The sequence below is a fragment of the Hoplias malabaricus genome, chromosome 6 (genome assembly GCF_029633855.1).
Source record: "Hoplias malabaricus isolate fHopMal1 chromosome 6, fHopMal1.hap1, whole genome shotgun sequence".
Taxonomy (NCBI): domain Eukaryota; kingdom Metazoa; phylum Chordata; class Actinopteri; order Characiformes; family Erythrinidae; genus Hoplias; species Hoplias malabaricus.
Window position 1 is genome coordinate 1,684,209 of NC_089805.1, and position 26,334 is coordinate 1,710,542.

At 41.2% G+C, this 26,334-nt stretch overlaps 1 protein-coding gene across 3 annotated transcripts; it reads right to left on the bottom strand.

Moving 5' to 3' along the window:
• Positions 1–1,386: 1,386 nt before the first annotated feature.
• On the bottom strand, positions 1,387–23,032 carry tcf20 (transcription factor 20). 3 transcript variants are annotated; one of them, XM_066673847.1, is made up of 6 exons: positions 22,779–23,032; positions 11,956–20,058; positions 11,747–11,840; positions 10,285–10,334; positions 8,773–8,865; positions 1,387–2,616 (listed from the first exon to the last, which is right to left on the bottom strand). In XM_066673847.1, exons 2-5 carry the CDS (start codon positions 19,066–19,068, stop codon positions 8,800–8,802), a joined length of 7,323 nt encoding a protein of 2,440 aa, XP_066529944.1. In that variant the 5' UTR covers positions 19,069–20,058; positions 22,779–23,032; the 3' UTR covers positions 1,387–2,616; positions 8,773–8,799. The 3 variants fall into 3 exon arrangements, with proteins under 3 accessions (XP_066529944.1, XP_066529946.1, XP_066529945.1); XM_066673849.1 differs by having other exon boundaries at positions 8,769–8,865; XM_066673848.1 differs by lacking the exon at positions 22,779–23,032 and adding an exon at positions 21,838–22,137.
• Positions 23,033–26,334: the final 3,302 nt, after the last annotated feature.

Below are 26,334 nucleotides of genomic sequence, written 5' to 3' on the forward strand. Positions count from 1 at the left end.
ACATACCACCACCACGTAATTGTGACAGCAGCTTTGTGAATGATCCACCACTCACATTGTATCATAAAATAGCATACGCACACTATTGTATAACTATTTGTAAAAGGTAGCTTCCTTACAAAGTAAAAGTTCACAACAAACCACTCTGAGTAGAATTTTTTTTTCACTTCAAAAACTGAATTAAGCTGAATTTTGAAAGGTGAAAAGAGCCATTTCCCTTTGAGAGCTAAGAGAAACAGTAAGAGGATTTTTAAGCATGTTTCCTTAAACAGCCAAAACCTCAGCAGCTTCCAGCAACTTGGAAAAGCACTATTCAGTTACATTATTTGCTCAGGGTCTCCAAGGCAGAGCCGCATTTATGTGATGTTTAATAAACATGGAAAAATTACAAATGCAATCAGCGCATTTTCTTCAGTTACAGGCTGTTGTTTCACTTTTTATTCACTGACCCTGTCCTTGTGCGAGTGGATCATCTTGTACCCAATCCCCTAAAACATCTTGGGAAATGTACTACCTGCAGTTAAAAGATGTTCTGACTAAAAATGCATAATAATGGGTGATCTCTGACTTCTGCATAGTGTATACATCCTTCAACCATTTCATTATAACTTCCTCTATGTCCCTACACTTACTGTCCTTTCCCTCAACTCAGTCGACCGTACAGGACTGTGTTGTTCTGCAATTACAAACTGAAGACCCCCACAGGGGAGCTATGATCTGGGTGGCTGATCATTTTCAGCACTCGCAGTGCAACTGACGTGGTGGTGCGTGTCAATTGCATTGTTACAGGTGGATCAGACACAGCAGTGTTGCTGGAGCTTTCAAACTCACCGTCCACTTTGTTAGACACACCTACCTTGTCAGTCCACCTAGATGGACAGTTTGTGTAGGTCGTCTTCTAGTCCTTCAGCAGTGGACAAGGGATGCTCTTGGCTGGTTAGGTGAATAATTTTAAGTCCAGCAGTGACACGGAGTGGCTAAGAAACGCCAGCAGCCCTGCTGTGTCTGATCCATTTGTACCAGCGGAACACACACTCACAGGTGGTGGTCTTGGGGTCCAGACCATTGAAGAACAGGGCAAATGTAAACCGACAAAGTGCTCCTGTGTGGTCAGTGGAGCTGAGAGAACGGACAGTGCAGAAACAAGGTTGTGGACGTAATGATATGGTTGATCAGGGATTGAAGAACAGTTAACGTATGTCCCTTCCAGACAATCCTCAGTTTAGGTCTATCCAGTTTGAATGAGAAACCCTGTACTGTTTATTATAAGCATTTCACCTATTCATTGCACCCATTAATAGCCCTGCAATACCTCACCTTAACCGCCAGAGGGCTGTTTCTCATCAGACAACACATGCAGAGGAAAAACACACGTCTGTTCTCTGTTCAGGACCTGTATTCATGAAGCATATACATATTGACAGGTTTGTAGTACAATGTGTTTCATATGGTCATTATTTTTTGTTCTGATTTTTTTTTTACAAGAATAAAAAATGATCGTAACACCAGGTGGAAATGTACCTCTCTTTTTATGGCAACAAATGTCAGTGGATGATCAGTCCGTGAGGCTGAACGATTAAACCCTTTAGTCCAAAAGGGGTTTACCAGAGAAACCTGGGAATTCTCCATCCTCAGCCTTTCACTTTAATTCACCCTAAAATCTGAAGTGAACTTGTTTTTTTTTTCTCCTGGAAAATCTCATGTCTGTGATACTCCTGTGAAGTTTACTCCACTGTAAAAACCTGGTGATGAAAAATAAGAACACAGGCACATAGGCAGCAAAGCCTGCTCTTTCTCTTTCTCACTCACTTTCTATCTCTCTCTCTCTCTCTCTCTTTCACACACACACACACACACACACACACACACACAGAGACACGCACAAAAGCACACCTTCGAAGGCAATAAATGTCTGTTCTCCACGGCAACAATGTTTCTGTGGCAACAGGACCCCGACATTCTGTGTGATGTCACCAAGAAAGCTCCATCTTTGTGAAGGAATGATGTCTTAACGAAGAAAAAATTATCCGTCCTCTTTCTCCATCCAGTTGCACAAACAATAACGGAGAGTGTGACCAAACAGACAGCTCCACTTCCACTGGAGAGTAAAATACTGATTAAAAAAAAACTGTGATTAAAATAATAACATGAATAATACTACCATAACTCTACAACAAAAGTCTTTGCAGATTCTCTGCCCATTTCCGCTAGTCTTCCTCAGAAAGACCTGCTTGTTCTCAGAACTGTCAGAAACACTGTTTGGGCTAAAACAATATAATGCAGTAACATGATAATGACAATGGAATTAAAGTCAAAGAATATAAATGTATCTCCACAAACGGAAAGCTTGCTCCGAGTTTCTATCCAGCACTGTCTCTATTTGTGTCCTTTTTCCATGTAGTGTTGATCTTTTCTTTTCTCCTTGTTTTTTTTCTTCATTTTTTCCATGGTACAGGTAGATAATTAACAAAACTTGTTTTTGTTTTGTTTTTCTTTTGACGTGTCAGTTTTTTTTTTTAAGTCATTAGTGTTCTTAAAACCAGTTTATCCATTAAAAGTCAATAATCCCATCTGTAAATTCACTGGTCTCCCATCATTCGCCATCATTCTTGCTGTCTGCAAAAAAAACCCAAACATAGACAATTTAGTTAAAAGTCCGTTTACAAATGTCAACTCAATTTAACAAAACAAAAAAATCATAAGCCTGTTAGTCTGGTAAATACATAGGTTTAGTAATTACATCATAAACCATTTTGTTGGCTGCACTGACTGATATATACACACACACACACACAGGGGGTCCTTGACTTATGACATTGATCCGTTCCAACGTCGCGTCGTAAACTGATTTTCGGTGTAAGTCGGAACATACGTAAATACTGTACGCAAATAACATACTGGAAGCACTTATCCTGTCCTAACACCTATCCTCCTCGGTCCTGAGCCGCGTAACCGTGTATTCTTCCGCCGCGCCGCACACAACACACACGAAGTTCACATTACGACGTTTACGACACAAAACCACTTAAGTCGAAACAAGGCTTTATACAGTAAATGGGAGATGTGTCGTAACCAAGAAACATCGTAACTCAGGACTAACGTAACCCGAGGACCTCCTATAAAAATATATATATATACACACACACACACACACAGTAATCCCTCGCTACTTTGCGGTTCATCTTTCGCGGATTCACTACTTCACGAGTTTTTTCAAGGGGGCGTTTTTATTATTCCCATGTATTAGACTGGGGCTGTAGGTGACACAATATATCATTTACAAGTGTTTCTTACGTACAGTACATGTGTTGTTCACGTCCACATCCGAGTGAAATTTACTGACGCTGAATCACAGCTTAGGAATGACTCTATTAAAGAAACTGGTAGGATATCACATGTAGTTCCAGCTGAAAAACATTATAGAACGACTGTTTAATGCGAAGGGTGGGTTGTTAACAGTAACAGGGAGGGGTTTAAAAGTCCAAATACTCGTTAAATACATAAAAAAAATATCTGTCCTCTACTTCGTGGAAATTCATTTTTCGCGGTTGGTCTTGGAACGCATCCCCCGCCAAAAACGAGGGATCGCTGTAGTAAATATATAAACAAAACAACATCACTGATCCATTACATCAATTCAGTTGCTCTGGCTTGTCATTTGCGATATGTGCTATAACCACATGTTGCATTGCTCTTTCCTATGTCACTTTATGCAAATGATTATGAATTATGAAAAGAAGACATAGAAACACAGTTGGATAATCTGGGGGGAAACGGTAGTCTTTTTTTGTTAGAAGTAATCTGCTGTGATAATGCTGACATTGGCTACGTTCACACAGAAGGTAAATGTGGCCCAAATCTTCTTTCGTGATGAAACAGGATTTTGTGCTTTTGTTGTTTAAATGCAGGAATGAAACTGCAAAAAGTATCCTTTACTTTCCCCCCCCCAAATGATTACTATGTTAAAAACAGAGGGTAAATTTAACACATAAAATAATATTAAAACATGAACAGGGTGCCAATGCAGCAGGACACCGTCTCATTTTTGGTTTCCCTGACTGTCACGTTGTATATTCTGAGCATGAAAGACTGTTAAATTAGTTGATTTTCACAGCTAGGAAGAACATTCTAGACTTGTGAATCAAGGATGCTGTTCCATCTTCTAAATCACGGTACAATCTTATTATGGAGTGTATTCTTAATGAATACATTTTGTGAATGCGTCTTTCTTCAGTAGACAGTTTTTATAAAGACTAGGACCCCTATTTACACCACATAGGCTCTACGTTGGCATTCTCCTTAATACAGTGGATTTCCAAATCGTCCGAGCTAGTTTTTGTCCTGTTTACTGTAATATTACATGGATTTATGAGTGCGTGTCCATTACGTGTTTTTCATTTTATTCTTTTGTCATTACTTATTAGGTCATGTAATATCCTGAGCTGGTCTGTTCTGTTTTGTGTTGTATATAGAGAATGCAATAAAAACATATTATTTATAAAAAACAGACACACAAAAGGACATATCCGTGTCACATATGAAAAACAGATAGGATTTGGGCCACTTTTACCTGCTGTGTGAACCTAGCATTTCACCGCCCTGGGTTTAGTGAGATAACTCTAACGTGAGATGACTTCAGATATAAGCTCAATTAAGAACTTAATTGCCCGTTCCCATCGTTTGCGATTTTCTCTCCTTCATTCGCTCTTGTTTGTGTGGATGTGATGAGACTGGACGTAAGCCTAACACATTTTGGAAGGCGTGCATGTTAACGGTACACTGTAGTCACGTGAAAGAAGTGAGAAGCAGGGCAGTATTACTTTGTGATTGTTTTCTGTTTTCCCCATTATTGGTTCAATATGTACTTCACTTTTTGGGTCACTTTCAACTGATGAAGTAAGAGCAGAGATCTAGGGACTTACCATTACTGTATAATGAACAAATTAAACATCAAGGATCTGCTGAAGGGTCTAGGCTTCCGTTTTTAATGGCTTATGATTTTACTAGCAGTGTCAATAAATTTAAAGTTGAAATTGTGTTAAATCACTACAAAATTCTGTGATTAATCTTGATTAAATCCAAGTTAAAATGCTGGTATTGCCTTGTTTTTTTTGGAAGGGAGATAAAATAAATGTGTAGAGTTGTATGCGTGTTAAAATGTCTTATTTTACTAAATAATAACTAGCACGTAATAAACCTGCGAATTTAAGGTATTTGTCAGTTTTACTATGTTTTTCTTGTGTGATCAAATACAGGCTCAAGTTTTAAATAATCCTTAGCCCAAAATCTAGCACATCCATTCTTTAGACAGACAGTTTGAAGGCTGCATGTTGTGTTAATCAAGTCCCTGCACGCTAAAGTTTCCTCTCTCTGAAATTGCAGTTCAAAAACTCATTCATGCCTGAATTTTTGAACTGCACTTTCAAAGAGTGGAAACTTTAGATTGCAAGAACTTGGCTAACACAATATTCAGCCTTCAAACTGTCTGTCTAAAGAGTGGATGTGCTAGTCTGTCCAAAAAACACCAAGGGTTTATAAAAACTAACAACATTTAAAATCATTAATTTATTCATTCATTCGTTGTAACCACTTATCCAGTTCAGGATCGTGGTGGGTCTTAGCGGGTCTATGCCAGTCCATCACAGGACACTACACAGTCATACATTAGCTCACGCACTGAGGAAACATCCAGAGGAAATCCACGCAGACACAGGGAGTACACACCAAACTCCTCACAGACAGCGACCCAAGGTGGGGCTTGAACCCACAACCTCAGGACCCTGGAGCTGTATGACAGCAACACTGCCTGATGCCCCACTATACCACGGCAAAATATAACAATATTTTTCAATATACTTGATGTACTGATTGATCTGCCAGGGCATATCAGACACCTGAAGTTTGCTCCTTAAAAACTGTACTGGAGTTAATACTACTGTAGCACCCATTTGTAGCACCAATAGAAAGTGTATTGCAGTGTATTGCACATTGTGTTTTGATAAAGTTAAAACTGTCTTTTGTGTGGGCTGCCTAAGTCAGCAAATGTGGGATAAAATGAGACATCCGGAAGTACCTTCTCATTATGTCAAGTGCAGGCACAGTAGAACTTCATGCAGACCCAAGCATGTCACAGACGTATTAAAAGCGAACGTCTACGATTGTGGGGAACTGTCCTCCTCTGGTTTGTTGATGTTCAGAAGCATGTGGAACAGTTTGAGGAGAAAACGGACTTGTTTGTACATGGCTGAAGATGAACTTGTCTGAAAGTTTTTATTCACTGTTAACTCAATTGTAACTTCAGTCGTTTAGTTTTGTAGCACTTTTGGTTTGTTTACTTTTATGCAGTTGGCAGTCTCCCAAATTTAGAATGTTTTCCTACTGAAATAATCTGAAACAGCAGAAATAAATCAATATAACGAACTTAAGAAGCAGGAATAAAGCAATATCCTGATCTATCTGTGCCATTTTTCTGCCATGAGCCAACAGAGAGGAAACCTAGCATAACAGACAGAGCCACTTTTAATTTTTTACCCGTTTTAATTTGTTTACTGACACCAGGGCTTCGTAAACACATTAGACATGTTTCCATCCTGAAAACAGCCTACAGAGCTAGCAAATGGTGAGGAAACATCTTATGAATTTTATAAAAAGTGTTTTTTGATTACAATCGTGAATGTCACCTTTAAAGGCTAAGCAGCAGCTCTATGAAAGAGTCAGACAAATAAACACAGTGGAATTTGAGTTCCTAACTTGTGTTTATTGATAGTCAGAAAACATGTTATTTCTTACTAATTCAAGGAATAAGGTTTAAAAGACCGTTGGTCCCCGTGATCTATTTCAAGTGTTTATTTCTTTTAACGATTGTTATGGCTTACAGCCAATGAAAACCCATTATCTCAGAAAAGTAGATTATAAAAGACCAAATTAAAAAATGATTTTAATACAGAAATTACTGACTGAAAAGTATGTACCTTATATGCACTGAATACTTGGTCAGGTCTCCTTGTATGAATTACTGCATCAATGCGGTGTGGCGTGGAGGCGATCAGCCTGTGGCCCTGCTGAGGTGTTATGCACTGTTGGGTCTGGTCTTCTTCTTGACAATACCCCATAGACTCTCTATGGGGTTTAAGTCAGGCAAGTTTGCTGGCCAATCAAACACAGTGATACCGTGGTTATTAAAGCAGGTATGGGTAAAATCAAATCTGCATCTCCATAAAGCTTGTCAGCAGAGGGAAGCATGATTTGTTCTAAAATTTCCTGGTAGAAGGCTGCGCTGACTTTGGACTAGATATAAAACAGTGGGCCAACACCAGCAGATGACACAGCTCCCCAAACCATCACTGATTTTGGAAACTTCACACTAGACCTCAAGCAGCTTGGATTGTGTGCCTCTCCACTCTTCCTCCAGACTCTGGGACCTTGATTTCCAAACGAAATGCAACATCTGAAAACAAGACTTTGGACACTGAGCAACAGTCCAGTCCTTTTTCTCCTTGGCTCAAATAAGACGCTTCTGGCGTTGTCTCTGGGTCATGAGTGGCTTGACACAAGGAATGCGACAGTTGTAGCCACTCTCCTGGATACGTTTGTGTGTGGTGGCTCTTGAAGCACTGACTCCAGCAGCAGTCCACTCCTTGTGAATCTCCCCCAAAAAATGCTTTTTCATGACAAGTTTCCAAAGCTGTGGTTATCCCTGATGCTTGTGCAACTTTTTCTACCATTCAACTTTCCATTAATATGCTTAGATACAGCAGAAGGGTGTCACTGACTGCCTTCTGGACATCTGTCAAGTCAGCAGTCTTCTCCATGATTGTGTGGCTAACTGAACCAGACCATTTTAAAGGCTTAGGAAACCTTTGCAGGTGCTTTGTGTTGATTATTCAAATTTTCTGAGATAATGACTTTTGGGTTTTCATTGGCTGCAAGTTATAATCATCAGCATTAAAAGAAATAAACGCTTGAAGTAGATAACTCTGTTTGTAATCAATCTATACATGAGGTTCACTTTTTGAATTGAATTACTGAAATAAATACATTTTTGATTATATTATAATTTATTGAGATGCACCTCTATTCCTGCTTCATACGTGGGTAATACTGGCTCTCTGGTGTAGATGGAACTGACTCTAAATTCATGAGAATACTAATTGCATGAAAAACGCAGACTGAAAGTGCTAAAGAATCAAAACAAATTAAGTTACAAAAGAGTTTCTGCGGTAATTCAAACAGTGAATAAAAATGTACAGACATGTTAAACTTCAGCCATGTACAAACAACAGTTGTTTTTCCCGCTCAAATATATCGTTCCACCTTAAAAGACACAGAGCTTCTAAACAAACATCTACAGACATTACCATTAAATTCATTTTCAATTAATCTTTATTTAATAGCGTTTCTTCAGGATACTCTTCCCTCTAATATAACCTTGGGCCCATTAAGTTGCATTAATAGAGCAGCAGGGGTTGCACTCTTTCTACTAAAACAGGATCAATGTGAGTTTATGTTAGTTTGTTATATATTTATAGAGAGAGAGAGAGAGAGAGAGAGAGAGAGACCCCCCCAATTGTCCATAGCTTCATAGCTCATCAAAACAGTCAGGAATTGCTCCATAAATCAAAATAGCAGATACCTTTTATTTTATTCCTTATTATTCTGTATAATTTCCATACTACGGTCAAAAACAAGAAAGTCACATCCACATTACCTAAATAAATCAAAATACTTGTATGAGGAAAACACAATCAATTAAGACCAATAAATTTTACCTACAACTGATCGCCTTATGAAAGTGTGTCTTCAGCCTCTTTCTGATTGCTCCAAATATGTAGCTACAGGCTTGGCTGGTCTGCTGTTCATGGGGAACTGAAAAGAAATATACACAAACAAGAATTCTGAAAATCAAAACCAAAATGTGTTGTTGCTGAGCAAAGAAAAATATGCATCTCCAAATGAGTTACTTTCTAGATTGGAAAAAAACCTTCTCAACCTTGGAAGTCAGTTTAAAAAGATTTTATACCAAGCTGTTTTGGAGCTTTTCTATTGGTCCATTCTTCATGAAATTTGGAGATCCTCTGGAGATACATGTTTTTTTTTTTGTATAAATGGTCAAAAACATTTTGGAGTCAAATATGTGCAAATAAGACAATGCAGTTTGTTGTGGTTAACTATGCAAAATAATGTGATGATTACACACATCATTGTTGGACTGATAGAATTGGGCACTGGAAATCTTGAAGTCTGAATCTAAAATGTTACTAAATATCTTTTTTATATACGAAACAAACACAATTTTGGTAAAGTGCAATAGAAGTATCTGACCCAAGTACAAAGAAATTACCACCAGCAACTTCACAGAGTACCTTACTGTATTTTAAAATTCCAAATCAATGTTTAATATGAACAAACAATTTGGGATTAACGCATGAATACAATGATACTACGCTACATTTACAATTTGTAATCATTTGGGAACTGAGAATAAAATAAATTCTTCATGTGAAATTTTTGTTTCGTTATTGCTAGACATAAGACTTAGCAGATAAACTGTCTGTGGTCACCTACGGTCTGATTCTCCTCTTCATGACAAGCCATAGGACAGGTCTGGAAAAGAGATCAAATCCACATACTCTATGGTAGCGAGTACAGAATGAGACCTGATCTCCCAGAAAAAGATGCTACCTTGATGACATCACATCTCTCTAAAATCCCAATATACACCTCCACAGCAATGGTACGTTCAAACATATGCAAGCCATTCATGATATTGGCATTCAAGCACCCTATATCATGATAGATGCTGGCTTTTGCACCTTTTATTGATAAGAGTCTGGATATTCCCTTTCGTCTTTTGTACAGAAAGGATGATGTCTCTTTAAAGGTGGACCCATCTGACCATGTTTTTCCACTGTCTTTCAGACCATAGAAGAGAAGCTTGGTCCCATAGTACCTGGCAGCATTTCTGTATAAAATTAATGCATGGTTCTTTCTTTCTCTTATATAGCTTCAGGTTGAATGTCTTAATGCAGCAACAAGCAAGTGACAACAATCTTCAGTAAGAACTCACAAGTCCATGTGTCAAATATGATGTCTTTTTTCTTCTTTTTGTTTAAATGTCTATGGAACTAACTTAATAACAGATATAACAAAAATACCTGTATTGAATATCTATAAGCCCTAGCAAATATATGTAACATTCACTTGGAGTTAAAAAAATCATGATGTGCTAATAGCTGTATAGGTAAAACAATCCCATCTAATAACAATAAACCATGTTGGTCTTACCTTGTGCTTTGGACACCTCAAAGAAAAATTGTCTTCATTTAGACAGCAGTCTTAAAATAGAAAACAAACAAACAAGAATTCGCATGTATTATTTTTCCATTAGTACAGCAACTTGTCTTAGACTTCAGTGATTACTCAAAGGTTTAAGTTTTATGGTTAAAGCCACATTATTTCAATAATTAGTACTGCACCAATGCCGATACTGGCACTTAAACACTATCGTATCAGCTAGAGAGAGCACCGATACCACAGGTGTGTTGGAAATGGCCCACTACTCACTACCACTACTTTCCTACATGTAGTACACATGACACTTTTTTGGGTACACCCCATAAAGCAGATACTGACACACATCCGTGCCGCTAGATGCAGCTCAAACTTAATGTTGGGGCAGATTATAAACAGACCGGGTATTTCACACTACATAACGATTTTTGGCGATATTTATGGAGACTGAAAAAATTTCACACCCACTACACAACTACAGATAACACACTACATAACCCCAAACTCCCCAACCAAACACACAACTCACGTTTCCTAGGAGAGACAGATAAATACGGACATACTACTCGCTGCGGTTATTGTTTGCCCTGCTATTTGTGTAGATCCACAAAGAAAAATATGTAAAAATGTATTTGGGTCGTGGATGGGAAAATATAGTCAGTGCAGTCTCTACACACCGCAGCGGGAGCTGGAGATTAGTAGAATAGCTTATAGTTCCACCTTAAGTGGTTCCAAAACATTAGTGGTAGTCGGACATGCATTCAGCTCTATGTAATGTATTGTAGTTCATAGTTTTATCGTTTAATCCGTCCTCCACTGTAGAGCTCCATTGCATGTGTGAGTGTTTACTTTCTATGCTCTGTTCTCATTGACTGTTGGGAGGACTCCTTCAGAGTTGAGTTGGTGGAGAGTTTACACTACGCGACTACATCTAAAGTCGGGTCTGAAATGCGATTTCGAGGCAAAAACATTTAAAAGCGGGCTAAAAGTTGTGTAGTGTAGCCCCAGCATGCTAAAGAACACTGACTTTATTCAAGCAACCTCAAAGAAGCCACATTCGTGGAAATATTCTCATGACAGTTTAAAAAGCTGTTCAGTCAAGCTTAGTTTTGTAGATTTTTTTTTTTTGTTTATGGCTCTGAAACATTCAATTTTTTTATGTGCAATTAATAAAGAAATAAATGTTGTACATTTAAGCTTATATCTTGTTAGCAATACAGAACACTGTTTAAACAAAATAAAATCTGTAAGTATAGCAATATAAATATCTGGATTTATAGGCACTTATCTAGTAGTTAAGATGGAGTTTGTATCGGTACTCGATAATGGCAGATAATTGAACATAAAATATTGTACTGGAAGGGAAAAAGTGGTTTCGGTGCATGCCTATGAATAATTTCTCAGAAAATATCAGGAGGTGCATACACAGGTTCTCACCCAGGTGCATATGCCTTACCTGCTTCAATAGCACACAGGTAGTGATATCTTTGTGTGCAACCTTTGCTGTAGCATCCCAGAGTGGAACCAATCATTTCACAATGAGAACAGCTCTAACAAAAAGCACATTCAAAAACATATTTTTAAAAACAAATTTAGAATATTTCTGGAAAGCTGAGAAAAATATTCAAATGAGATTTCAAAATAAAATATTTTAGTTTAACTCACCATTTCTCGGGCACCATCGAGTGCTTCCTGCAGGCCGTAGAGTTTTCCATTGACCAGGTAAACTCCACTAGTCCAGACGATGCAACTCTCATGCACCCACAGCTCTTCAGGGTCTAAGGGCACCAGAGGAAGTTGAGCTAGTTGGGCCAAAGGACCCAATGAGTCTAGGCTGGGTGGAGGAGGTTGAAATGGCAGTGACGTTTTACTGTTGATTGGAATAGTGCGGGGCAAATCTTCTGTGGATTTGTGTCTCCTTTTAAAACGTGGATGAGAAGTTAATTTTCTATGTTGTGGGCGTTGCTGAATGTCCTCTGCCTTCTGTTGTATTTTCTGGTTAAGCTCAGCCTCCAGGTCAAGAGGTTTCAAATTTATGGGTGCCACTTCTGGTGTCAAATCCCAATTTTCTGCTGGTATTGTGGAAGTTTCAGTACTCGTCTTGGCACTGAGGCATGGCAAGTCTTCACCCACTGCTGGGGATTCAGTGCCAATAGTAGTTGCAGGGGAAGTTGAGTTTGTAGTTTGACTTATGGTGCAATCACTGTCTGCTGATTTGTTTGGAGGATGAAGAAGCTGTGTATCTGTGGCAACTAATTCTGTGGAAACGGGCAAATTTGGTCCAGCACTGGCTGCCCCAGTGTTTGATAAGACCTGTCGATTTTGAGGTTGGTTCTTCGGGAACTTGGCAGCATATTCAGCCGGGTAAAAGGGACCATAAAGATCCCCAAGATTCTTGTAATTTGCCCATTTCTGGCATAGGCAGCACAAGAAACGACCAGTGTGGCCAGTCTCAGATATAACAGGGCCTGGGAGAACATATCCAGATGTTGGAAGTGACTTTCTTGACTGAACTGAATCAGTCTGCTCAACAATTTCTTTTTCCTGAATCCTCTGAATTTCTTTTTCTTTTCTGACCATCTGTGATACCAAAGTAACAACTGAGGTGCCATCAACTGCAGAACCAGCCCCTTTGCCTCCTCCTTTTGATTTCTCTTCCTCACAATTGACTATGGTACATACAGCTCCAATTTCAGCTATCTTCCTTTCTACATGAATGTATGGAGAAAAAACATTTTTTCTAGTGTCTTGTAAAAGCCCACTTGTTCCTGCACTTCCACTGACACTCTGAGAATCCAGCTCTTCTTTAGAGGTCAGACCTCTTCTCCTTCGATTCTGCCTGCCTTTTGGACCTGTTTCTTCATTCCCTTCTTTCCCCTTTCTTTGCCTGTGTTTTACTGGCTTCATATCTGCCTCAGGTTGGTTGTCCTCACTTTCTACATCTACCTTTATCGGCTGGGTCTGGGCAGAAAGATCCACAGTGGGACAAGGTTTCTCATCAGGTACTGTTGAATCTGTGATGGATTCTCCTTCAGTGCTAGGGTTTGGTGTGTTCTGAGGAGCAGCAACAGTAGGAGTAGAACCAGCAGCAGGAGGGGTTTGAGGAGCTGGAGGTATGGTGGGGGCGTTCTGCACTTGAACTTGTTGTGCGCGTTTTTGTTTGTTGACACTTCCAACTGGTCGTCCCTTCTTTTTGCCTGATGGGAAATAGCCTTTGGGAACAATGTTCTCTGCAGCCTTTGAGTCTGAAATCGCCATCCTGGTAGAGCCTAACTGATGCTGTGAAGCTCTAGAGAGAAGGTGATGTCCTGGACTTTGACTGTGGGGTGGGGTCGATCCATAGAAATCCCCTCCACCATAATCGTCAAAACCCATTCCACTCTCCTGCAATTTCTGCCTTAGAAGGTTAGCAGCAGATTGCTCTCCTCTCCTTGTCTCCAGCTGTTGATAGGTATTGGTGAATTGTTGTATATCAGACAATGCAGATGAGGATGGAGGAGGGGAGCCTTGAACTGGACGAGGTAATGGAGGTGGTGGGGGTAAGGGTCCCAACAATGTAAATTCATCCTTGTCATCTTCACCTGTTCCAGAACCTGTTCCAGACCCAGCAGTGCCTAACCCAAAGTCAAAGTCTGTTGGAAGGTTTCTTAGGTTGCCACTGGTAGAACCTGTTGCACTCTGTTTGACAACTTGAGAATCACAAGAATATGCATCTTCTGCTCTGTAGGGCAAAAGATCATCTAAAGAATGTGTTTCATCAAATAAAGGTAAACAGCCTCCTTCTCTGTGAGAAGCACTAGAGAAAGGTGCTCCAATCTCTGGATCAGGCATGTCAGAGCTGTAGTGTGATACATCAGAGTAATCAGTGTCTACATGGCTATTATTATAACTGGACTTTTTATTTGGGGTTATTTTCTGGACTATTGCTTCCAGTTTTAAACCACGTCCTTTTCTCTGTGGCAGAACCTTAGTTTTCCCTTGTGGAGGTGAGTGAGTGCTTGGTGTCTGATACGGCAGATTGGGGGAGGACATTTTGGCACAGGGGTCTACACTGGATGAATCACTCTCATTTATTTGTCTCGATTCAGAATGTGGTCCCGGAGAGTGGTAAGATAATCCACTCCTCTGACTGGAAAAATCTTGATGCTGCCTCTTGGCAGGAATTGGTGAAATAAAGGACCGGACTCTCCTCCTTAATATTAATGGGTTAGTTTCAGCTGACCCTCCAGTTTTGGTAGGACGATGTCCTTGTTGAATACTTGGGGTCAAATTGCTGGCACTGGGTCCACTTGAACTAAGAGCACTGGCAGCTGTCTGTGGGCGGAATGATTTGGCAGATTCTTCAGTCATCCCTCGTGAGATGTCTGCCTCCAAAGGCTTAGGACCACTGGTTGGAACGGTCTGTGCACCAGCAGACTCATGTGAAACCCCAGAATGTAGATGCTGACTTCCAACACCTTCTCTTTCAGCATAGGATTCCCATATTTTCATTTCATACTGGGAGCCAGTATCATAGTGAGAACCAGGATAAGAGTGTTGTCTTTGCAAGTGATGCTGACTGGACAAGACATCAGTAGGGGACTGGATTTTACACTTTTGTTCCGAGCTCTGGACAGAGTTGTGAAGGACAGAAATGTCTTTAGGTCGGCTACAGTTAGCAGACCATTCAAACCTGTCGTCCATGCTGTGTGGATGCTGAAGAGAAAGAGGGTGTGAGTATGCTGGCAATTTATTACTTGATGGTGGGATGTGAGTCGGAGATGACATTGTATGGAAGGGATTGTGAGACTGAGGAGCAGTATTCATTTTGGACCCTTCCACTGTATCGCCAAAGCCATAAGCTGCAAAACCAGAACTATCAACAGCCTGAGAATATGATTTGCGTCTGGGTGGTGATGTCAGAGTATCAGAAGACAATGCATGTTGAGAATGGTATGAAGAGTTGCTTGGGGGTTCACTGTTCCCTTTACCACCACTGTGTCTGTATAAGTCTGAATTTAAATCTATGGGCGCATGCAAGGTTTTATTAGGTCCTTCCTTAGGTAGCACAGAACTGTGTGCTTCTCCAGTTTGTTTCGTAGGATCATCCGGAGTTACCTTAGAAGTGTCTTCTGGCTCTTGCTCTTTATCTTTTATATCCTCCTTACTACCCCCTTGCTCATTCTGCCCAGAGGACGAAAGGTTCTGCTGAATTACCGATGGTCCAGAAGTACCCCTGTCTCTCTCAGGAGTTGTCCGTCTAGATGGAGAGACATCACAGATAACTGAGCGTCTTCCTGAGGATGAGAAAGTCTGAGATTGGTTTTGATTTTCTGGATTAGGAGCTAATGAATCAGTTTCCTGTAAAAGTAACTGCTGGACAGCTGATGGTGGAATAGCTAGATTTGAGGGTTTCCTATGAGGTAAGGAATAGTCTGCTAAATTAATATGCTTAGGAGGAGTTCCTGTAGAGGGATCTGAAGACTGCTGCAAGTGAGTGGAATAGCTGGGAGACGTGTTTGCTGCACCCTTCTCTGAAGAGATTCCATGATCAACTTTTGGCCTTTGTGCTTCAGAATCCCAGGAAGGATGAAGAAGGCTCGATCCCATCTCATGATCTGGTCCCTGACTCTGATTTTGAGTGTGAGTCTTTCCTGAGACCATCTGATGATGAATACTTGCACTAGCCATTACTGACTGACCTACTCCATGAGACCTCATATTTTCAATCATACGATATGGGAGTCTGGTATGGTAATGTGGCTGCGACAAATTTTTAGGTTGGTGATGAGCACCAGATGCTTGTTCAGGACGACCATAGCGTCGATCTAAGTGGTAACCTTGAAGAACCTCTTGCAAAAGACTAGGATACGGTTGCTGCAACTGAGAATTATTATCTTGGCTTTTTGATCCAACTGCTACACCACTTCTGGCCACTGCTCCTAGAACACTAGAATCCTTTCTGGGTACAGAACCAAAGTTATATTGGGATTGGCTATAATCTTGGTATCGATTTGCACTCAGGCCAACAACCTGTCCAGCCCTTCCCTTGTTCTTTGTACCCATGCAAGCATTGTATGGTAACTCAGGACTGCCATATTTAAAAGAACCTCCATGGCAGTGGTTTGAGGACATATTCTGCCCAAACTCAGTTTTGGGAGAAACATCATAGTGTGCTGTGTAGGCTTCGATGACATCTCCCTCTCCATTATGACTTCCAGATTCTCTAAAAATGTTTATGGAATGCTTTTCCTCAGAATAATTAAGTTTTCCGTGAGGATAAGAAGGACCACCATAGTGAGGAGATGTAGCTTCTGCTTGTTTAGTTGCCTCAGGATTTTGTTCAGAGCGTGCAGAAACAATAACCCCAACAGCTCCAACATTAGACTGTTCAGAAGTATTTAAATGTTTACTGTTCAAATGATGCATGTTGCTTTTCTTAAGATCCTTCTCGTTCTTATTCTGTTTATTTGAGACTGAATCTTCCTCCTTTACACAGACAAGGTCTTGGGTATGTTTGACCTTATCCAGTTCTTCCTTGTGGGAATGCTCTTCCTGTTCTACTGCGTTTCTTTCATCTTTCATATGTGAAGTCATTTTGTCTCTCAGTGCACTCTTATCATCAATAAGACTAAGATCAGGATCAGCTACACAGTTTGATCGTGTAGAGTAAGAAGGAGAGGAAGCAGAGGATGATGTGGCTGAGGGGGCAGGGGGGCAAGAAATTGCATTTGGACTTGGATCAGCAAAAGGAGGAACAGAGGCTGGAGATGATGATGATGGGGTTTGTGTTTCTGGAGTCTTTGTCTGAGAACAAGGTGTGGAAACCTGACTAAATGATTGTTTTACAGATGGATCTGTGATTCTGCTGTCCACTTGCAAATGCAATCCATGACGATTTTGGCCCATCTGTGTTTGTGTCTGACTTGTTTGATAGTAGTTGGCTGACTTAGATTCAGAGCTAGATCCACTTATTTGTCTGCTTTTTTCACGTTCAGATGATTCATTATGGTCCCTCCTTGCCTCCGATAGCTCAGCTTCTAAAACATCTCCACTTGCTTCATTTGCTGTGATATGACCAGCAACACTTGCATTTCGAGGCTTTTGCTGATTTGCAGTTGGTGGCTGTGGGTGAGGCTGATCTCTACCTTTTTTCTGTGAGAGCACTGTGTCTGTTAGCATCATGTGTTGGACTGTGTGGGGTAAATTTGCCACTTGCGATGTCAAGGCATTAAGACTATTCAGACCAGGATCTTGCGAAAGCTTGTCCAGAGAATACAGGGAAGATGAGCCTTCTTCCCGTTGGCCACCTCGAGAACCTACTCCCATCCTGTTTTGATTTATGGCAGAGCTCACTGTATTTGGGTTTATACCAGCAGTCTTACTACCTGCACTGCTACCACAACTGCTGATGCTGCTATTTGAACTGGGAGTTGGGCTAAGTTGAGGTAAGCTCTGGGAGGGCCTGACATTGCTGTGACTGCTGCGAGGATTTAAGAGAGACGAATGTGCTGGTGGCTGTGATGAAAGGCAGTGGGAAACTGCAGAGTTAACTGGCCCCTCTGAAACACCCATGAGCGGGGAGGAAGAAGAGCTGCAGCTGGGAGAATGTACAGCAGATGGAGCAGGAGAGGGGTTAGATATTGGGCTAAAGTTTTGGTTCATATGAGTCTGCTGGTTTTGGGAATGCATGGGAGACTTGGATATGTCCTGGGAGGCATGGTGAGGTGCAGCAGGACTTGAGGTCTGTGGATTTTTAGGGTGTGCATGGCCAGATGGAGCATGCTGCATTTTCAAGGAGGCATCATAGCCTGCTCCAACAGTGAGCTGGGGAGTGCGTCGAGAGGCAAGCTTGGGAACATGGTGTGACTGAGGTGAGTAGGGAGGTTGGTTAGAGGAGGTGAAAGTTTGTCCTACATTCTCTTGATGCCCAGAGTTGTTTGGAGCTGTAGTGGAATTTGCATTGGAGTGAGTAGGAGAGTTATTAATTTTGGAATCCATGCTGCCACTACTGCTGGCCTCAAACCTTTGTGGTGGAGAGTTGTACATTCCAGCTGGTGCTGTGGGTGTATTCAGAGGAGGGTAGTGGCCAAACTGAGCAGGTATCCTGTGTCCAGAGAGGGAGTAGGCTCTATGACCTTGATGCAACCCTTGATGCGAGGGATATTTCTGGCTATGTTGACGCTGGTGCATTTCTGCACCTGAAGCTGGCTGCATTGAAGCATTCTGAGAAATACTAAACTGCTGGGAGGGAGAAAACGAACCACTGCCACTGCTATTAACACTGCCACTCCCAGTGGCAGCACTGGTGCTGTAGTCCATAGGATATGGTGACACCATTCCGGAGGATGATCCTGACACAGATAAATGTCTATACTGATGAGGTATGTGCCCATCTATGCCTGGGTACCCAAATCCTGCTCCATAAACCCCACCGCCTTTTCTGTTCCTATCTCTCCCAGTCATCGAAAAAAAATAATCCATACTTTCCTTCCGGTAAATTGCGCTAGTGCTTCCACTATGGCTGCTGGATTGAGGCAACTCTCCAACACCTCGTCTAGACCCAAACCCATGTATACTTGATACCTGTCCTGGCTGCTGCTGACCACGCAGGTGTAGGTGCTGCCCATGACTCTGAAGGATTGGTTGGGCTTGCTGCATGGCAGCATATTCTTCTGTGGTTCTTGGGGATATTTGTGGGTCTGAAATGTGGGGTGGATATGGAGAGCCAACCATGTTTCCGCCTCTGTTAGGAAACCCTGGAGGCGGAAGAGCTGGACTGTTGGAAAAGTTCTGCATTTTTTGTGATATTAGTGTTTTGGATGAGGAGAGTAAGACTTTTTTTCTCTGAAGAGGAGCCAAAAGTTACACACTAAGGAATGTCTGCTTCACCTAATAATTAAAATGTCAGAAAAATCACTCACGTGAATTCTGTGACTGCGTCAGCAGAAAAGTTGCTCACCAGGCTGTAGCTCTTGCATGTAATAATCACAAATGTAGCAGCAACATATGTAGTAGAAACACGTTGGTAAACAAAAAAGTTAAAAACCCTCTAACAACTAATAACAAAGGGATTTGATGGTGACAAACTTAAAAGCTGTCACATCCATTCTGATAAAAAAGAGTCAAATTCCATTGTGCAGTGATAGCAGTTTGGCACTAGATTGTGAATGAAAACATGAAACACATAAGCCAGTTTTTAGCCGAGAAATAGGCTAAGTGCTGAAAAATATAGTGTAGCCAACTGTGTGTCTTAATATTTCTTCAATGATCCAAAGAGTCACTTATGATATATGGTGATCATTTTCCACCCCAGGATATCTTCAGTTACAATTTGGCTCATGTAACAAAACGCTTATGATCAGTTAAAGAGCAAACATGAGCCAGGAATTTTAATTATTACAGTTCATTGACAAAACTGCCAAACACCGTAGTTCGCCTTCAGGGTCACATGTGATTCCACAAACATACTTAATTGTTCCTTTATGATAAATGTTTTATAACTGCATTTCCATTCAGCTTCACGCTGTTCATCTCTTTTGTTTCATGGTCACAAAAAGAAATTTTTGGTCCCCATAATTCTTCGTTGTCCAAACATTTTCCCTTTAAAACTGTCATACATCAGGGTTTTTCATTGTGTATTCCAGTAAAGTCCCTGTAATTACAATGGTTGAGTCACACAGGTTTCAGCCTGGTTGCTTTTCCTACCACGTGGTTCAAACGTGAGATCTGTCATCATGATCCAAAAGGCCCACGATTGTCTCTTCCTAACAGGGGGTTTGTAAAAATCTGAAAGAAAAAGAAAATGAGCAAATTAGATTTACATTTGTATTAATTACAATGATCTGTTAACTTAATGTGTGACACTGAAGGCCTCTCTGAACTAGACATCTGTCCTTGCAACAAATTCTAATTCAGTGCAAAAACTCTAAAACTGACATTTCATATGGTCACTGCCCAAATAAAACATGCATCTCCAAAAATTCACAGGAGAAGAATGGAAGACATTATACAAATATTTTATTCCAAGTAATTTTGGAGCACTTCTATTTCTATTGGTCAATTCATCATGACATTTTAACAGGACAGCTGCTGTGTTCAAATAATATAGTAAACTAAAATTGGACAAAAATGGAGACACGTTTTTCAATGTAAGATTGTATAGATTGTTACTGTAAGGAGACATATTATACCCCATTCACTAGTTAACACAATACCCTGGTGTCGTAATTAAAGTGACATAATTTAGCAGAAGGACCACAAGAATCAAACAATCCACAGTTCTCCTGTCTAAACAGCCCTTTTGAGAACAACAGGTTTCAGTGCTTGTTCCTTTAAATGAGAATGAGCCACAGTTCAGTTTAATGCAAGTGCCCAGGAGTGTGGAACAAGAAATTTTATTTTCCAGCCATTTTTGCTTGGTTGTAAGTACTTCTACATTATGATTTTAACCAAATTTAGCTGGTACACTTCCATGCTCATGGTGTTTGTTTTAAACACAGGTCCAGCGCTGAATAAACTCAGACGAGGTGGTGGGGCAAATAAAGTCTCTGAACTCCATTTAGGATGCAGCATAAAATCAGAATGACAAAGTAAATCCTATATTTACTGACTAAGGGGAAACTACCTACCTACCGAGAGAGAGAGAGAGAGAGAGAGAGAGACTGGGGTTGTTTTATGTCAGAGTTTGAGGGAAGTGTGAGGTGCTATGAAAGAAAACAGTTCTACTGTAGAATGCAGTATTTTCAAAACTTTTACCAAAAAAAAGCATAATGTGTCAAAAATCCTGAAATCCCACCACTGAGTATACAACTTGGTAAATGTCAAAGCCAGTAGCACCTATAATGTGTCGGTGTAAATGGGTATTTAATTAGCGCAGGCCCTAATGAGAAGCTCAGGCACCTTAATGGGGTCATTAGTCATGAACCAGCCCTCTGACACGTGTCCATTGTCTCTTCTACAATGTAGATTACTTTATGGCCACTGCCTTGCAGCTACAGTGAGGCTGCAGCAGAATAACAGTGTTATTTTCTCTGAAAATCAGCCTTCTTAAGTAAATGTTTTCAGCACAGCAGCACACTATTATTACTTGACAACACTATCACGGCAGTCTCACGAGCTGACAGCGGTTCGCTTAATAATCAATCAACATTTTTACTATTGACATGACCCTACAGAAAACAACTGTGCTCAACAGTTAAACAATGTGGAGGGCAGATGACATTTACTGAAGCAGAAAGAGGAGCGAGTTGGAGCTTAATATTTGTGAAATAATCAAACATAGAGCAGTTAGGAAACCTGTGGTTGTAGTATATTCTCAGATCCGTAATTTCACCAATGAATATGTAAATGTCAGACAATAGTATCTAAGGCCAAGAGACATCTAGCATAATAAACATGGCACTACTGTAGGATATACATTCAGATTATACTCTTGTGTGGGAAAACCAGGGCCCGGTTAGGGTTTGCAATGAAATTAACCAGTACCAGGGGATTTTAAACTGGCTGTAAATGTGTTTGAGAGTCACTTGAAACTTGGCAAACCACTGCAGGGCACACACTTTCTACCTTGATTTCCCCTTTCACTCGGGGTTGTGTAGACTCGGCTCAGGGTCACGCATGGGGTAGAGGATGCCCTCAACACAGCTGCTCCATCATGGGCATCCGAGTGTGTCATCAGTAGTCTCAATCCTAAAGCTAATTAAAATGCCTTAGTGATGTCCACCGGTGAAGAAGGTAGTCTGCATTATCTGCCAAGCATGTTACAAAAGCCTCAACTACAACTCCTAATCCACTATATTCAGCTAATATCTGTGGGTTATCTATATCCTGACAAACTGGATGGGCTGTTACAATTGAACCAAAACAGCAAGGCAGACACCACCAGCAGGTCTTCTCATCTGGATCACTGGGTGAAGATTGTGTGAAGGCAGTCGGATTAGTCATAGTCTTTGGTGTGTGTCATTAGCAGCGTTGAGCCCACACTGGAGGCAGTTTTATTTCTTTTTTACCCCCTGCTAAAGCAAAGTGGCCCCATACCTAAAGCTGCCAGCTGTTTTCTAGGAAAACCCTGCATTAGCTCCTTAGCTGTTAGCCTCTATGTGCTTATTGTGAAGACGCTGCTGGTGCTCTCTCAGACACAAACACAATATCTGCCCGCGACCAAACACACCGAGAAAAACGTGCATTTACAGCGGAGACGGTTTTCTCTGACTGCCCGAAGCGCCACGGCGGCTTAAACACATCTAAAAGCAGCCCTGCTTTAAAATGTGCAATGGAGGTGTTCATTAGCAAAGCGACATTGTTGTAGCTGATGGAGGAAAAAAAATCGTGCTGATGATGCGGCTAGGCTAAGCTATGCTACACCGCTGCAGGAGGAGGATGATGATGGTGGTGGTGATGATGATACACATTCAGACAGGATAAAAAAAAAAACGTTTTTTTTGCTCCGACACGGAGCTCCGCGCTGTGGAAGGGGAAGGTGAGAGTGGCCTTGTTAAGGCGCATACCTGCGGGAGGCCCACCGCGAGCGCGTTTTGTCCCCGGGCTCGAGTGAGTGGCTGCACCGCTCTTCGCGCTTCCAAAAGCCGCAGCCAGCGGCGCCCAGCTCCGGGAGCCCCCCGTCGGTCCACCGCGAGCTCCGGGCCTCTTCCGCAAACCCCCCAAAAATCCCCTTTTTCTTTTGTCCTCACCTCTAAAAATAACAAGAACACAATCAGGGAGCCTGTAGGTCCCGAAAGAAGAGAGTCCACACACCCCCGCCCCCTGCCTCTCTCTCTCTCTCTCTCTCTCTCTCTCTCTCTCTCTCTCACACACACACACACACACACACACTCTCTCTCTCTCTCTCTCACACATACACACACTCTCTCTCTCTCTCCCCCCGTTTAGGTGAATAAACACAACACTCCGTAAAAAAACACGCATTCTATTATACATACCAACTCCAAAATTCTTCGTAGTTTCTCTCTCTCTCTCTCTCTCTCTGCCTCTCTCCAAACATCACCTAACGCTACATGGCTGGTAGCTTAGCCTTCGTCTTGTTAACAGTTTTTCCTTTCCCTTTTTTCTTTATTTTTTTTTTCCCCTTTTTTGCAAGTGAAAGCCCGCCTTGAACACACACCACACATCAGTTTGTTTCTATGCATTATGGGGACATTACTTGGACTTACATTCATTCGCTGGAGATATTCTCATTACAACTAACGACACTGCTCGTCTAACCATGAACTAAGCTTAACTTTAAAGCACGTCTTCGCTGTTAAATGTAATAATATACAGTGTGGAGGTCCGCTTGTGCTCAGGAAGAGCCATAACTGCAATATAATGTTTTACAGATTTGGTCCCCACAACCTGATATATACCTGGCACACACACACACACATCCCCTGCTGCTTTTTATCAATACCTCTTTCAAAATCCTTTTTCATTCTTTTATCAGAATAACATGAAACGATAGGAACAGCAGAAAACAAAACTGAACCGCTGAAGAAATGTTGCTGTTTGCTTTGTAACGTTCATTCCTTTAGGTGTCACCTGGAACTGAGGAACACACACCTCAAAGCGGAAGATGCTTAAAAGGGAGCCGAAGTAGAAAGAACAGCACTTGTTGAGAGGCATGGAAAGTTTTCATGTTGAACATATACCTCCGTTATGAGTGTGACTGGAAGTTGCTGACTTTGTCCATGTTCATAACAACCCTACTGCCGTAATCCTATCTTCAGACCGGTCTTTCAATAGGATGTCTAGAATGATAGAAATCATTTAGGATGGAAACAAGTATATTTTATATTGGGTTGCCCATGCCTAGTGCTTGAACAAATGTAATATCACATGCTAATGAATGGGAAATTAAAAAATCTGTAGCTCAGCAGAGACGTCCTAAAGTCAATATGCTGTTCTCCACAAATTTTTTAATGTGGTTTCAGCTGATTGTAACACAGAAATACTCAAGGAAACTGGGAATCAACTAGAAATTCCTACTTGGAAAGTCAGCGTGGTGTTCTTGACTCCAAGTTCAGTGTACAACACCAAATGCTGATGCTAACAATGCTCTCAATAGTAGCCTAGTAAACAACAACATTCATCTACTTTTAAATGCCATTTTAAACTTTAAATCATTCAGTGCACAGTAGGAAAGTATAGGAACCCTACTTATGTTTGGAATATCCACACACATTTAAGGTCCTCACGCCCTTATAGCATTAGCACTAGCATTAGCTATAAGGGTTTAAAACCCCAGTGCTCTCAGCTAGTCTGATGGAGCACTATTCAGTGCTTTTTGGTGTGCATTAAAATTCTGAGTATAAGCTGTTCCTGCAGCAAATGTAGAACAAACTTCATTTCAGAAGAAACAGGTGAATAGATGAGTAGGTGTATACAACCTTGTGGACGTACAGTGCACTCAACTGGAGTTTAAAGAGAGTTGTGCGAGGGTCATATGAGGAGAAGGTTAAACTATTTCCTGTTCTACGCATTATGAAATCAGTGAAGACATTTCTCTGAGCTCCTTTGGCCTGTACGAGGACTTTGCTTCAAGAAAATGTTTAAAGGTTGCAGAGTGAAGTCATTTGGACCCTTGATGACAAATGATTTGACTGTTTTTCTGCTCTGACATCACAGTCGAAGTTACAGATGATACATCACATGAGTTACATAATCTCAGTTAAACACAGGTGCACTTGGCATTGGTCTTAGTGACTTGGATCGTCTTTGTCAACATTGGGTGCAAATTTAACTGACTTCCTGTGTTGACACTGGCCAACTTTTTGTAGCTTGTAAATACTCATTTTGTATTGGATGCCTGCAACACTCCAAAGAGCAGGACCAGGGCATGTTTACCACTTCATTAAATCACTTTTCCTTTTAATTGCCCTTTTAAATTTGGCATCAGATTTGGAAATTGATTTTTGTGTATGGCTTTCTCTCTGCATTATGAAGTTGTAGGTTGCTTTTCTTGGGGAAGCTGTGGCCTCGAGGTTAGAGGAGTGAGCTGAAGGTCGCCGGTTCAATTTCTGTGACCGGCAACAGCTGAAGTGCCCTTGAGCAAGGCATCTAACCCCCAGACAGCTCCCCCCAGCACAGAGGTGCCCCGAGTGTTTGTGAAGACTTCTTCACTAGTCTGTGTTCAGTGCCATGGATGGGTCAAATGCAGAGATGGTGATCAATAAATGTGTTTCTTCTTCTTCTTCTTGATGCAGTAGCAGATATTGTTAGGTGTCAATGGTTTTCCAAAATAATCCCAAGCTCGTGTGTCTATATTTATCACAGGATGATGGTTTCTTATGAAGTCCTCAGTGAGGCCTCAAAACTCATATGAATTCAGCAGTGATTTGTAGCCTTGCCCTACAAGGGTTGAGATTTCTCTGGATTTCCTGAATTTTTTCAAAGTGTTAGGTGCAGTCTTTGGTTGAAGAATGTTCTTTTTAACTGTTTTACAATTCTCTCATGAAGCACAGATTGGTGAGACATACTCCCTTTTTGCTTACAAAGACTGCGCATTTGGTGAATGATCCTTTTATGACTTATTTTCACCTGCTTATAGTGTAATGTTTGAAAATGGTGTAATGTGGAAATAGGAATATATATATATTCATTCATTCATTCATTATCTGTAACCCTTATCCAGTTCAGGGTCGCGGTGGGTCCAGAGCCTACCTGGAATCATTGGGCGCAAGGTGGGAATACACCCTGGAGGGGGCGCCAGTCCTTCACAGGGCAACACAGACACACACATCACTCACACACTCACACCTACGGACACTTTTGAGTCGCCAATCCACCTACCAACGTGTGTTTTTGGACTGTGGGAGGAAATCGGAGCACCCGGAGGAAACCCACGCGGACACGGGGAGAACACACCACACTCCTCACAGACAGTCACCCGGAGGAAACCCACGCGGACAAAGGGAGAACACACCAATTTATACATAGCTAAAATCTCAGCAACATACACTGTGCTTCTTGTTGTTCCAGAAAGTGCTAATTGGTTTAGTAACGTTGGGAATGGAACCAGACTCAGTTGGAATTACAATTTGCAACATGGAGTATTTTGAGGATCAGTTG